Source organism: Falco biarmicus, chromosome 9 (assembly GCF_023638135.1).
Source record: "Falco biarmicus isolate bFalBia1 chromosome 9, bFalBia1.pri, whole genome shotgun sequence".
Classification (NCBI taxonomy): Eukaryota; Metazoa; Chordata; class Aves; order Falconiformes; family Falconidae; genus Falco; species Falco biarmicus.
Genome location: NC_079296.1, coordinates 45,138,784 through 45,153,353, shown reverse-complemented (window position 1 = coordinate 45,153,353; position 14,570 = coordinate 45,138,784). Strand labels below are relative to the sequence as shown.

Here is a 14,570-nt window from a genome sequence, read left to right as displayed (position 1 = left end):
ACCCCTCTTGTCTCCAAGTAAACATCAAACACTTGAGTGGGCCTGTTATCTTTAAGTGCAAATAAGCTGTAAGTTCAGCTCTGTGCTTTGCGGTGCCAAAAAAACGCTGAACTCTTTCCAAAGGACAGCTTATTTAGAATCCAGGAATATGACAACAGCTTCTTGCTGGAGTTTGGCACCCAGTTCATTCTGAAAATGCCTCAGTTGGGTTCATTCAATCGCAATTAGAATAATTCGGTAATACATCATTTTGTTTTCTTTTGTGCTAACACAGTTCAGAAATTTTTTCTCTATGCAGTTGTCTCTTGAATAATGTTGGAAGCGAGGCAGCTGTTAGTTTCTGCTGGGAATCAGGCCTTCAGATTTTTCTATCCTGCTTGTGAGGAACTGCAATATTAATTTTAAGAAAAATCTTTTCCCCAGTGATATCAGTAATGGTTGTGCTGCTGAAGCTGCTGTCTTTATTCTGGATTGCTGGTAAAAACTAGCAAAGCTCTGATCTTCTCCATGGATAAATGGGAAAATCTGAGCCGCTAATGATAGTTTACATATCAGGAATTCAAGCTGTGAAGAGGCCCTAAGATCCAGAGACAAAATTTTAGTAGATTGTCACTGGATCTATGGCAAGTTACCCAAGCAGGGTCTGCCCAGCACACGCCGTAAGTCTCAGATCTCTCCCAGTCAGGAATAGTCCTTAGTTCTGTTTTCTGTCTGATCTAAAAGAGGGTCTTTGTGAACCAGACTGTATTGTTACCCCCTAAATGAGCCGTGTGTGAGTAGCATGTCCTGGGGCAATCCATGACTGAAACATAACTTGTTCTATGTATAGCATGACCGAATTCCGTACATTTGTCTCTGTGCAAATACATGAGCAGTGAAGTGATGCAAACCCTGTGTTCCTTTTGAGACACTGGCAGCAGAGAATTAAAAATCTCTCTGCAAACAGTTTCTTTTTTGATGCAAAAGAGAGAATTTTCTCAGAAAAACGTTGGGAAGGAGCTGGGCATATTTCTGCTGATACTCACAGCTCTGTTGGAAACTGTCAGGTGGATTTGTGGAGAACTCTGATCTCTGAATTCAGCCTCCTGTGCCAGCCTTGCTGAGAGCAGGCTGCCCTGGAGGCTGGGAACCTTGGGATTTCCAGATTCCCTTCTTCAGAGCAGGGAGTCCTAGGGGCTCCAGTCTGAAGACAAGCTGTCCTCTCAGCTCTGGGGCAGGTAGCCTGAATACCTGCCCTGGCTCGGGGGTGATTGCTGAGGCGGCTCAGGAGATTCACAGCAGGTGTAATACAGCCGACTAGCTGCAGCTTTCAGGGCTGCCAAGGTCACCTCCTGCCAGCCTGAAGCTTTGAGGGAATCCCAGGCATCCTTTGCTTTGGAGAGGATTGTTGTAGCAAATATGTCTTTCAGGTTTTGCCCTGAGCAGGATGGCTGTCATGCTGCTGCCCTACATCCCACAGCACTCCCCAGAGAGACCGCAAGAGCCATGCCAGCCAGAAGCTCAGTTTTCCACTGTAAATAAACAACTGCTGTATTTTGGCTTTTCCTCAGTGTATTTTCTAAATCTTTCAGCAGCAAAACCCAAATGTTGACCTAATCTCCCCTCATCAGCACTTGACTGAAACATGCAAAGTTAACCATGGCTAATATTAAATATTATTTAGAGCTGGTTGTAGTAAAGCTATCAAACGTTGCGAGGCACACATTTACAGTAATAAGTAACAAGTTTGTGGTATAATGCTCAACTGCCAGAGGCCAGATAAGATCATTTAGCATGTTTAAATTCTCCAGTGGAGTTAAAGCTGGAGAGGATTACTGCTGCCTATTGAATTGCCAGCCTGAATTATTGCAGCACGTTGGTATTTGATGGCAATTTGCAACCATGTACTCACTTGTCACCTTCCTAATTATTCTGGAAAGGCTGAAAGGGTCACAGGACACAGTGCAGTGTCTCTCTACTGTCAGGCTGGAAGTGATGTTTGTAGGTTACTGCAGCTCTTGGCTCTCAGCTCTAATGCGCAGGATTGCATTCACGGGGCAGGGGAAGCAGAGAAACTGGTTGCTGTAGTCTTCCAGTGGAGTAAATGTGAACAGTTCAGTTGGTCATCTTAAATGCAAATTATGCTTTTTAGTCATACTTGACAAAAGGATGACTCTTCTTTCCTGCGTCATTCTAGCACGGGTTGTTTCTCCTCACACACATCTGTAAGGAGTTGTACCAATATACTTACACATGCATCTATGTACTAATTTAAATAAATAGGATTAAAAAATGTTTTTCCTTTAAAAAGGAAAATGATAGGAAAAAGTGTTGTGAATTCAGAATCAGGTGTCAGCGTTAAGTTTGTTGTTGTCTCTTCTTTGACGTAAATCTCCTTCACACACACACACAAAAAGGTAGACATTTCTTAGTAGGCGTTACTGCTTTCCATTAAGAAGTGAAACTGTACCTGAATTCTAGTTTTTGGGTTTTGGTTGGGTTTTTTTTGGACACTTTCATTTTTTACCTACATCTTTGATGTAGGTTCAACAATACCTACATCAAAAAAAAACCAAAACAGATTTGTGGCAAAACTTGTATGATTCAGGGAAACTGCTGTGAAATTGATCCCCCCTCCCCACCCCCATTAAGCTAACCTTGTGTTTTGAGACGTTAAATAGAAACCATTGTGATAACCCAGGATTACTCGGGTGTCTGTACATCTTTCTGAAAAGATAGCCTAGATATATTGGATTTTTTTAGGTAGTGAAACCAAGTGAATAAATATTCTCCTTGTAAGAATAAGGAACAGCTGATTGCATACTTTTTCCAAGAGGGGAATAGAGCCATTTACTAGCAACTGAAGTATGGAATCCCTAATTCTACGGGGTATTTAAAAAGATTTTTTGTTGTTTGTTTGTTCTGAAGTAGCTGCTGGGCTTTGAAATTAGTGCTTCCTAAAAGCATTGACTTTTCAAAAATAATGAACTGTCTGCTCAACTAATATTTTTAGGACTTGGGGGATAACAGTGAGAGGATGATGTTAGCAGTATTCAAAGATACTAGCCTTAAAACTGACTGAAGAACAATACTAGGCTTTTATTTCTTATAAATAATAAGACCAGCCTAATGTGCTGTTCATCATGTGTGTTATGGAACCATTATTCACTGCTCAGATACATCAGTATTAATGCTCAATATTTCAGGTCTTTTGAATTGTTGTATTATCAAGAAGACAGGTCCTCTGCTGGTGTTACCTGGTGGAGCTCAGCCGTGCTAAACGGAGAAATGTTGATTTATGTTACTTAGGGAGACGAAAAAGTGGTTGATTTCTTTCAGAGGATAGAGTTTTGCATTTCTTCCATGTTCCCACTCTGAAGATGGTGTTGCTTGTCACTGCTAAATCGCTTGCTTCTTTTCAGTCTTTTTGTCATTCTTCCTTAAACATGTCGTCGTGTGCTCCATGACCAGAACACCCAAACAGTCCTGATTCCTTCTGCTGCTTCTGGCCCTCGCTGAGCTTGTAGAGGTTGCGAACAGCAATGTTGTTTCTCTTGGAAAGCTGTCTTCTGAAAAGAATTGGCGTTGTCATCCTTTAAATCCAGATGTCTGGTTAAAACCAGAAAACTTCTGCAGAGCTAGAGAGAACTGCGGTGGAGAGAGGAGAGAAAAAAGTGCCTTTCCTTCCCCAGGGTGGACAAAAGTTTGTTTCTGTTTCCCACACAGACATTCCAGACACCTGTTTCACCACTGGGAAAACTTGCATGAGTCCCTCTTTGAGGCATTAAAACACATTGTTTGGACATTCATATATTTGGATTGCTTTTGATACTTCTGGCCTGGCAGATGTTAAGATAGGACAAACAACCTTCGAATGAGTACTTTTCTAATGTATTATAAAATATAATTTGTTGCAGGGAAGTGTTAATCAATTTATATACACTTTTACTGAATTAATATTGCTTTTGGGTAGTTCAGCCCCTTTCAGCCTGCAAAGAGGCTGAATTGTAACAAACATTTAAACATAGTGTGAACTTTCATATCAGTAGAATAAAAAAAAAATGTTATGCAAGTTACTTTTTGCAGGATTATGAGCAACGGCATGAAAGCTTAGTAACAGAAGTGATATTTTGACCCCATTTTTTAAATCTCTCACTCATATTTGCAGTACTTACTAAAATAGAACATGGATTGTTTTGGTCAAGTTGTGAATCCTGCTGTCAAGAAAGCTTGTTTTCAAACTTACAAAATATGCCCTTCCACAAAGTTCATAGTGGAATTATACGATATATCATACGATATAATAAAAAGAAAGCTAAGTGTGTCTGCCCTTTGAGAGCAGGAGCAATCCCATCTGAACATAATTTTCAGACTTTACATCATACCGTATCGTAAGAAAAAGAAAATATTACCAGTACAAAGTCTGTAACTAAGAAACATTTGCTAAAATATGTCATCTCAGCTGATTGATAGAATGTCTTGGTGCATTTCAGAAAATGTTTTCCAGTTTAAAGTAATAATGGGTTTTTTTGGTTATGGTTTGGTGGGTTTTGTGTTTTTGTTTTTCCCTGTGCTCAACTATTACTGCTCCCATTACAATGAAACATTAAAATCCCTCCAAAAGGGAGCAAAGTTAGGAAAGTGCAAAACTCATGAAATCCCTTTTTTGACATTTAGTAAACAAAAGTTATTTAAGGAAGACAGAATTATGTCCCCCAGACCTCCCAATGTAAAAAGCAGAGTTTCACCAGGTTTTACTCAACTGGATGGCAGTTGCTTCACCCTAGAAATTTGATTTTGCAACAACACACAATCTACTTTGGGCCTCACTTATAGTTTAGGTTTGGTAAATAGGTTAGATGTTTAGGGTGATTATACTCAGTGACTGACAGTAAAATTATTATCTGTAAGATTGTTACGCAAAAGGGTATAGTGTTGGTTCGATTATAAAATTAAATAAAAAAAATCTTATTCATAATTCAAGTTATTTCGATAATATAAATAAAGCTTCATGAGGTTTGGTTTTGTAGGTTATTTGGGTTCGATTAAACAGTGAACTAAATCTGTTTCTTTGCTACCTAAGGAATTTGGGAAAATTTATCAGCAATCAGGTACAGACACCTGTTTCTGCACTAATCAAGCTCCGTTGTTATTGATAGTATGTGGAAGGCCAGCTGCAGAGGCAATCTTTATCAGATTTTCATCTCCTTTAAGGTCGTCTTGGCAGGAAACTTTTGTATTTTTAGCCAAGTTTTGCAAAGTGACTGGTGTGTGCTGAAGGATGTGGTTTTTCTTCCAGAGTGCAATGGTCTTGATATTTTGAAAATGTTCTTCTCTTTCTTGGTTATGACGATACATGGTGACAGTTGCTAAACTAAGAACACCAGTAAATCAGTTACTGAATTCTACAGATTCGGTGGATGGTGTGTTTACTGCTTGAGTGAGAGTGATCCCTCCCGTGGGAGTACATGTGGACTTAAGATGAGCACTGCTTATGGATTGTAGAATAGCACAGGCTTGCGTGCCACCTGATAAAACATGTTTTCTATATAGATTTCAGGTCTTAAATACTTCATGTTCCTTATTCCCATGATACCAGTGCATCTCAAAACACACCTTCTTCAGAAATTCCTAGGAGGTAGGAAACTTCTATTATGGCTGATGTGATACGTGAGGAACCCAAAGTTAGAAGAGACAGTGATTTGTCCAAGGAAATGTAGCTATTCTGTGGGAGGAAGCAACTGTCCGAACTTTTGGCACATTATTTTTCTCTAATCACCTCTGTTGTACTCTTTATTTGCCTAGAAAAGAGAAGAAGAGGAAAGACAAAAGGGTGAAGAACAAATAAGGCAACAGGAAGAAATCCGAGCAAAGGAGTTGTATCTAAGCCTTAAGCAAGCTCAGCAGCATAGTCAACACAGCGATGATGACCAGGAGTGGGAAGAACAGTGTGAGTAAAATTACCTTCACAGGATTAATGGATATCTGAAAGCAAATAAAAGGACACTTGTAGAATGGAAAAAGGTATTGCTGAAAATCTCTTCTACCTAGAGCAATGCAAAATACTGTATTATTTTGCAGAAAATTACCAGCTTGACCTTACAAACAGAAGTTACAATGAGTTTACCATTTTCACATTTCTTTCTGAAGAAGAATCCATGTCAATGCCTTATAGAAAATTTTTCACATACAGTGACCGAAAGAATTAATTTTTGTTTAATGTAATTATTTAGATGTTTTGGCTTAGTAACAATAGCTCTGGACACAGTTATTTTGACAGCTTGTCCTCAGCTATCTCTGAAAAGGTAAAATCTGTCTTCACCTGTATTTTAATTGCTTCCATATGGTAACGGGATCAAGCTACGATATCAGCACTGAAACTCACTTAATTTCAAAAGATTACAGTAAATAATGCTTAGCTTGTTGCCCTGAAAAAAAATCCTCATGATGATGATCTCACTCTATGGGTACTGTTCCTTTGTAGCCAGCCTGAAATTCTTTGTTAATATCATTGTGATTAATTTCAAAATACATTAGCAATTTTTAAAAGCCTATAAGGAACAGAACAAATATATTACTTTATATATGTATACATACATACTGTAGGTAAGTGAAGGCCCACATTATGAGTAATAAGACTTAATAGGTTATTGTGAGTAAAATGTACATCTATTCCATCTGGAGTCTATTGTATAGCTGGCTTTAGAAGTAGAAAATAATTTTGCTATAAGAATTATGCATTTTTGTTGGGGAAAGAATGTTTTTTTATTTCCCACATCTGTACTGATTTGATTACTCTGCAAAAAGAGAAATTTAATGGTTGGAAAGTTTTAGCTCATATGGGGTTATTGTAGTAATTAGGTGTAACACAAAGATTAAGCAACGAATACTAAAAATGTAGTTTTAGGGAGCTGTTAGTATGTGTTGCACAAAATACCTCATGAAGTAGGAAAAAAAATATTGCTGTAGTGTTGCTTGTTTCCTGACAAGTAAAATAAATGTTTCAAAATATGCGGTGAGTTTATTTTATGGTTTTAGTCATCATTTCAGGAGTTCCTGAGGACTAATTACTGAAGGCCTATTACCTGGAATTGATGTGATAGTGAATCATTCTGTACAACATGAATTAAATCTATATAAGATACACTGGTGCCATTTTCCAAGCTCGTAGCAGGCTACTCTCATTTTTGATCAATAAAACCTCTGTATATTACACTGTCAATAAAGAGAAGATAATTATTTCCTGGAGAATTATCTAAATCCAGCTGTATGTTTATTCAGAAAGGAAAACTGTAGCTTTCTGTATTTTGGGTGTTTAGAAGCAGAATGAGTTGGGGTAAAAATAACCATTTAGTTTTGTAGAAAATTAGCATCAGCTGGCAAGCAAGTGTAGAGTATGGTATTATGTACTTTAGCATTTCTTTGATGGTATATAAGTAAAGAAAATACTTTTTCAACTGTGTTATAAAAAATTAAAAATTGAACAACACCCAGCCTATCTTTACAGTGAAATAGGCAATAAAACAAAATCCTATAAACATTACTAAACCCAGTTATCATTTCCTTACTATTACATTAAAGAGGTAACTGAGGTTTTAAATTTTTGTCTGTTTTCTCAAGCAATGCTGGTTGTACAGGGACAGATATCAGAAATGCAATAGAGGAATTACGGGAGAAGGCAGAGAGGAAAGGAATGAGCTGGGGAAGGTTTTGGCCATGGTTTCTGCAATGGCACCCTCGATCTGTGAAAGCACTTTCAGCCGCATCATATGCTGATGGGTATAATCTACCACCCGTATTTTTTCCTGTGTAACCTTTGGAGTATTCTGTATGCTCTGAAGGACTCTATCACCTTCAGTCTGTGTGCCTCAATACCTGTAGACTTGTCTGCTTGGGGTCAAAATGACTGCAGCTCATGTAATTTCAAGCTATCTAGCCTGATCGCCAATAGTAGTGCTGCCGTGGCCAAACGAAAGCTCAGCACCTTCGGCTGGTGGCACCACAGCTGGGTTTTGCAGCCTACTATGAGTTCTGTGCTGCAAGAATTTATGCTGTTATCAGTAATTGATACAGCATTAAACTAACTGCAGACTAATGACTGGAGTGTATCACATCCTTGTTTATCCTCTTACGCTTATCTCAGTGTCTCAATTTTTCCCAGTTGGTTTGAGGGCTTAGAACTGTGTTCCATTAGCAAATGGGTGTGACAACTTAAGATATGAAGATGCAGTGTTTAGTGCCTTATCTGAAACCAGTTCCTGGCTGGTTTAGACTATGCCATCAGACTTTGCATTGAGCTTCCTGAGGAGCGTTAACATCATCTGTTTCCTTTACTTTGCTGCAGAAGGCAGAACCGCCAGCAGACAGGCAATAACAAATATTTGGAAGTGGGAGCATCTGAGTTGCTGTGGAGTGAACTAATACCTCAAGTTCACCAGACTTCTCACTTTTTATTTCAGTTCCAGATTTTTTTTTTTCCTTTTTATGGTAATCCTTCATTTTATCTTCAAATACTCCTTCGGCATGCTGAGAGGAAATTCAGTGAAGTTGGGCAAAGCCATCCACTTGTCATCTTTTCTAAGCAATAAATAAATGCATGAATTCATAACAGAATTACAAGCAGATGTAATATTAACGCCTTTTGTCTCTACACACCTGCAATGGAAACCATATTGCCCATTAGGAACAAGGCCAGGCTCCTGTGTGTCTTACCTCCTTGAAGTCAGCCCTTCAGATTCAACAGTGCTGGGGGGTCAGTACTGGAGAGGAACAGGAGTGCTAGAGCAGCTATTGTGGAGAGCAAATGAAGCAATGATATTGATGACACTACTAATTTATTTAGTAGATGGAATTTAGAATGTGATGAGGATTCATCTCTCCTCATCACATTATCGCTCAGCTGTTTATTGCCAAGGCAATAAGCAAAGTGTTACTAATATTAGTTTCTGTTGTTCAGTTCAGTTTGCTTCTGCTGTTTGCCTGATTGTGCCAAATAACAGTAAAAGCCCATAGAATCACTGCATTAATTGAAATTTTAGTGGGTTTTAATATACAAAGTGATGAATGTAGAATAACTTGAGAAATCAGTACTAAAAAGAAAAAAGATGTGAGAGCAATTATACACTTTGATTTCATGTAATGGATATATGTTAGGGTATTTTAGCGGGCAGTTGGGAGTTAGTGTGGGGAGCAGTGTATCAGCTGGCAAATGAGAAGATGAATAGTGGAAAGGACTGATTCGAAGAGTCTGCTGTTCAAAGCTCTTCTTTGAAACTGAGAAGTGGCAACTGAGGCAAAGCCTGGAGAGAGGAATATGTATATTCTCATCAGGTTTGGACCTTTCTGTGGGCTGTTCCAATTTGTAGGTTTCTAGAGTATTCAGTAAACAATCTGTGAGAGAACTGTAGCATAAATATTCACCTGATTGAATACTGCAAAAGGCATTCTGTTAGTACACTTACAAACCCCTGAAAACTGCATCAAGCACTGAAGTGCTCAGATACCATCTTACCAGCTGTACTCATCTCCAGACAAAAATTATTCCAGCAAAAATCTAAACAGAGTTGAGTAACTTGATCTATTCTTATGTCTTTCCCTAAGCACTCAGTTTTGGTCTCTGTTGGAAGCAGGCTGCCTCATTACAGTGTCTTTTATATTGTATTTTTCTGTTCTTCTACAAACTATGTCTGTGAATTTATTTTTGTCTGAATTTTAAAGGAATTTATGTATGTTTGTTGCTTATCTTCTGCAGAAATTCAAGTGAGTGAGTTTACTGGCAGGAGCATTTGATAAAATGCTGATTTTTAAAGCGAGTAGTCCCCAGTTCAGCTATGTATTAACTAAGCAAGTGTTCAGCCTTAAGTATGTTGCTTGCTGAACTTCAATAGGTCTTAGAGTGTGTTGTTGAATAGGGACAGGATTATTCACATGCTTTCAGATAAGAAGATTGGTGAACTGGAGCCATATTGCAGAGTATTTGTGGGAAGTTATTTTCCAATTAGGAAAGGGAAAAACCCTGTGTGACTTGTATGCGCACTCAGAAAATCTGAAGATTGAGTTTTATCTATTAAGTAGTTGTTTTGAATTGCTCATAAATGAGCTTCCAGGAATTATTAACAAGGATAAAGCTGAAACAAAATAATTTAAAAATGAAGATGCATATTCATAGCAGATTTATTTTTTTTCTGCCTTCACATAGTTCTGACTGTAACTCAGCTCTTCAAAGCACAAAATAGATTATACAAAACGGAGAGTTCCAAGTCCTTCACAAATTATGTGATCAAGTTCAGCTGCAGCACAGCATGAATTAATCCTCATCTATATAAAAAGACATGGTATTAGAACTTTGCCAGGACTGCTAATAGGATTTTCCCAATCCTAAGTGAAAATACAAAAGGCAATCTTGCATTTTCACTCAAAAGACAACTTAGGTTAGCATAGGGGAATAATAGATTCTCATAAACTGTTCAAGGAAAACAAGGCAAACTTAAACTGTGACCTATAGGATCATAAAAGCTATTGCGTACACAAGCTTTTGGGTTTCTTCTTTGTTGTTAGAGTATGTTCACGCTGCAGGGCATGTAGACATATCCAAGATGGCTTTAAACTATTAAATTCTAGTAACGATGAGTCGTATAATCAGGACAGCACAGACCTCAGTCTGGATGTTTTTACCAATTTTACAGGAAGGTTTGGTAACCCATTTTTGGCCTGTTCTACTGCAGCTGTAATCATATTGGCACCTAACCTACGTAAACAGCTCAGGCATTTCTACAGAAGCTACAGTGCCACCAGGGCAGAAGTAATTTTACAAGCACTGAAGAAGGATGTTCCTGTCGTTGTTATCACCAACACCTGAAGCAAAAACTGGTAGTGGACATGGACTTACGGGACCTGGCTGTACCATAAATTTCCTGTGAGCTTGACAAATGAATCAAATTCCTCAGTTTTCAGTCTTGTCAGTCCTGACAGTATTCCATAATATAACAAGAAGATGAAGAAAATGTAAACTATTATTTGTAGTAATTCTTGATGGTAGATACATGGACCTATGGTGGTGATTCAGGGGTTTTAAGGATGGAAGACATCATTCAGATATCTAATCCCCCTACTGAAAATATTGACTATTGAATTTAATGCTTTGCACAGGGGTCATGCAAGAAGTGCGTTTACTGTAAAAGGACAGCCAGTCAAGAAAAGTAATCTGTTCCTACTTAAGATATTACTAGAAGTCCTGACTGCTTTTACTTTCTTATTGTGAGAAAGGCTATGATGTGTCCTGAACTTCAACGCGTAACGCAGAATTTGTGGCTTCTTTGGTCTTAGAATATTTGTGCTAGACTCAATCCAGACATTAATTTCTTATTTCTAGTGAGATGGTTCAGAGTGAAATATGAATAATCACTAAATTCTATTGTAAAATAAACCTGCTGCAGAAATATGCCCAGATTTATCTTCAGACCTTGAGTAACTTTCTCAAGATAGATAAATTTTTGGGAGGTGTCTGTATGGGAGGACAGTTCATGTGGCACACATCATCTTGTCTGGAGTGCAGTGGAAAACTTTTGTGTAGATTCCTGACTGCAGTGACTGGATGAATCTTTATCCACAGTACTATTTCCAGTCACCAAAACCAGTTATTGTGCCAGTGACTTTGATTATTTACCCAACACAAAGTCCCTTGGCCAGTCAGAGAGGTTTAAAATAAAATCAGGATAACAGCAACACAGATCAATGGTAGGAGCTGTACTAGACTACTCCTAAAGATAGAGGAAAGAGAGAGAGGGTTCTGGGAATAACTATAAGGAACAGAATACAGAGAAAATCAGAACTCCAGTAATGAAAAAAATGGATTAAGAGCCCCTATGCATCCCTATGTCAATGATACAATTCTTCAGATACCTCAGTTGGAAATTTCAATAAAAATACATTATGACATTAAAGAGATGCCTATGTATTTGTGTGCGTATAGATACATATATATATAATCTATATGCATGCATTTAGATATCTATGGCATGCAGCCTTCCCTATCCCAACATACATGCAGACACAAATACACATGTATGAATGTATACATAGATATATTTAAACACATATACATGTATGGATAAGGGAAGGCTGCATGTCATACATACTTTCAAAGTTTTCTGAATGTTGATATGCAACACTTGATAACTCTGCTACCTCTTCACATTGTTTTGTGATAAGAAATATTAAAATTTGATAGTTTGGGAAAATGTAGTCCACGTCACTAGCTTCTGATGGTATTAATTTATTAGCTAGCAAAAATGCAGTAGGAACGTCTGTTGAAAAGAGTGTCTGTTGCTGAAGAAAGTGGGGCACGAAGCTACCTTGCCTTTCTCGTTACCAGGCAGCCTGTACAACAGTAGAAAAGAATCCCAGGAAGCTCCAGGCAGTCTGCCCTCACTCTGTATACCGTGACTGTGACAAAAAATGGCTCATCTCTAAAGGTCTTACCAAGTTGCATTGCACTCAGCTTCCTTGCTGCCTCTCATGTTGTTGAAAACACGAAGTCCGCATTTAAAGCAGCTGTTATGGAGTAGCGTTACAAAGGATAAATTACAGAAATTTTGTAACTAATATATTTGAGCCATTGAAGTAGCATATCTAGATGACATTATCTACCCTTTAAATTAATGACCTGTAAGATCCATAGTGAAGCCTGTTACTCATGTTTTCTGTGCTGTACAATTGTCTGTTACTGTGTTTAGCTAAAACTACAGGGGATGTAGTTAAGTGAAACTGAAATCCTGCCAGTTGTATAAATATGAAGTGTCTATGACTTGTTTACTGTGCTATCTTGATAAGCTTTTAGTTCTGTATATCTTTCTACCTATGGTAATATATAACTCTAAGTTTAAAGGTCTCCTCTTTCCCTCATTTGCCCTGAGGTTTTTATTTTGTTTCATTTTGCTTTGAGAGCTTTTATTTTTTGATTTCATCAAACCTTTTCATAATTTAGACAAATCCATTTATACTTCTGCTTGCTTTAGACCAGGACTGTTAAACCAGAGGCATGCAAACAGCCTAATGAAATGCAGCTGTCGGGTATTGTATCATGCACTCCTAGTCACAGGTACAATCACAGTAGTGTAAGAAATAGTGTGCGCACTTTATGAATTGGGTATGATCTAAGCCAGGATAGTCATGGCAGGATTGATAATTGCTGCTGGAGGCAATAGCTTGCTGCTTTAATACTTGCTTCATTGGATGTTAAAGGTTTGTTTTGCACTGGAATAATTTGCCTGCCTGAAGTTATTTGTGTCTGAAAAAAAATTAAAATCATCAAAATGGGGCTTGAGGCACCAGAAAAGAGCTGACAGATAACAAATACTGCAGCACAATTCTTGGTGCATTTAAGTGATACCATCTTGAAGAGAGATTCAAAATGAAAAAACCTTAAATGAAAGATGCCTGACCTGGAATGGCCAGAGCAGCAGTCTCATTTCAGGTTATGGAAATATGTAACTCCCTGGTCAGTGCCATTAATAGGTGTGTATTAAATCTTCCATTACAGATGCTGGTTCTTTATATGCAATTTCAGAGACTTGAGTGTGAGACAACCCCATCCATAGTATCAGTGTGCCTTTTCCGATGGCTGTTAATTTCTTCATTGTTACTGAAACCATTTTTGGACTGCAATTTTCAAGGTGGAGACTACTTTGACTTTGAGTACTGTAACAAAGATAGCATAGGCCTTTCAGAAAGAAAGCCACATGAACAACAAAAAATGCGGCCTACATGTTAGTTTTTATAATTGTAAATCTTTGGAGTAGCTCTTGCAATTCTTGTTACATGCATAGTTGCAATTTTAAGCCATAGTTAACATTCTTTCTTGAAACATAAACCTTGGTGCACTGCCAGTGGAAAAGATGTCCCAAAGCAGAATTTCTCTTCTTACAGCCAAAGCAAGTGTCAGATGTAATCGCAGTATGTAGAGGCTCAGTTATTGCCAATAGTGATCAGATCATTGATAGCTCGAGTCTGGCATGCTTATTCTACTGGTGGGCCTGTATTTGAAGCATCAGGGAAGTCATCCAGTTAGCCATCTCTTTGATAGAGCATTGCAATATGAACGCTCTTAAAATCAGGTCATATAAGGAATAAAGGTAATTGTTCTATAAAGAAAGGTGTAAATGGCTGTTTGTATTTCTAAAGTCTCTCCTCCCTACCCTTCCCATTCATCCCCCGCAGTGCGCCGCTCCAAAGCTGCAGATGAGGAAAGGAGCCACAAAGCACGCAGGGCCCGGGATGAATACCGACGACAATCCTTGCGTGCCATCCAGAAGGGAAGAGTGGCTGGCCTGAGTAATCTGTTCCAGGGGACAAGGCTGAATAATGATCAGGAGATAAAACTGCACAGCAATAGTGCAAGTTCTTTGCTGCCTCTCTCTGCAGCATCCAGGTTAGTTTGTACCAGAGTGACCTTGAAATAACTTTCTGTTGAATTGCTCTCTCTCCAATCCCCACCATTTCAACAAGCTCTTCTTCAGTTGCTGGAAATTCTCAGTGCCATGCTCTTTTGCTACAACCAGAAAAGGAATGTTTAAAGAAAGGTGAAAACAGAT

At 38.3% G+C, this 14,570-nt stretch overlaps 1 protein-coding gene across 1 annotated transcript in view; it reads left to right on the top strand.

Moving 5' to 3' along the window:
• The window catches only part of SH2D4B (SH2 domain containing 4B), a 72,279-nt gene that overhangs the window by 21,063 nt on the left and 36,646 nt on the right, over window positions 1-14,570 (top strand). Inside the window, exons 4-5 of the mRNA XM_056352940.1 lie at window positions 5,785-5,929; window positions 14,197-14,407. Coding sequence (XP_056208915.1) covers window positions 5,785-5,929; window positions 14,197-14,407 — 356 coding nt within the window. The remainder of the gene's footprint in view (window positions 1-5,784; window positions 5,930-14,196; window positions 14,408-14,570) is intronic.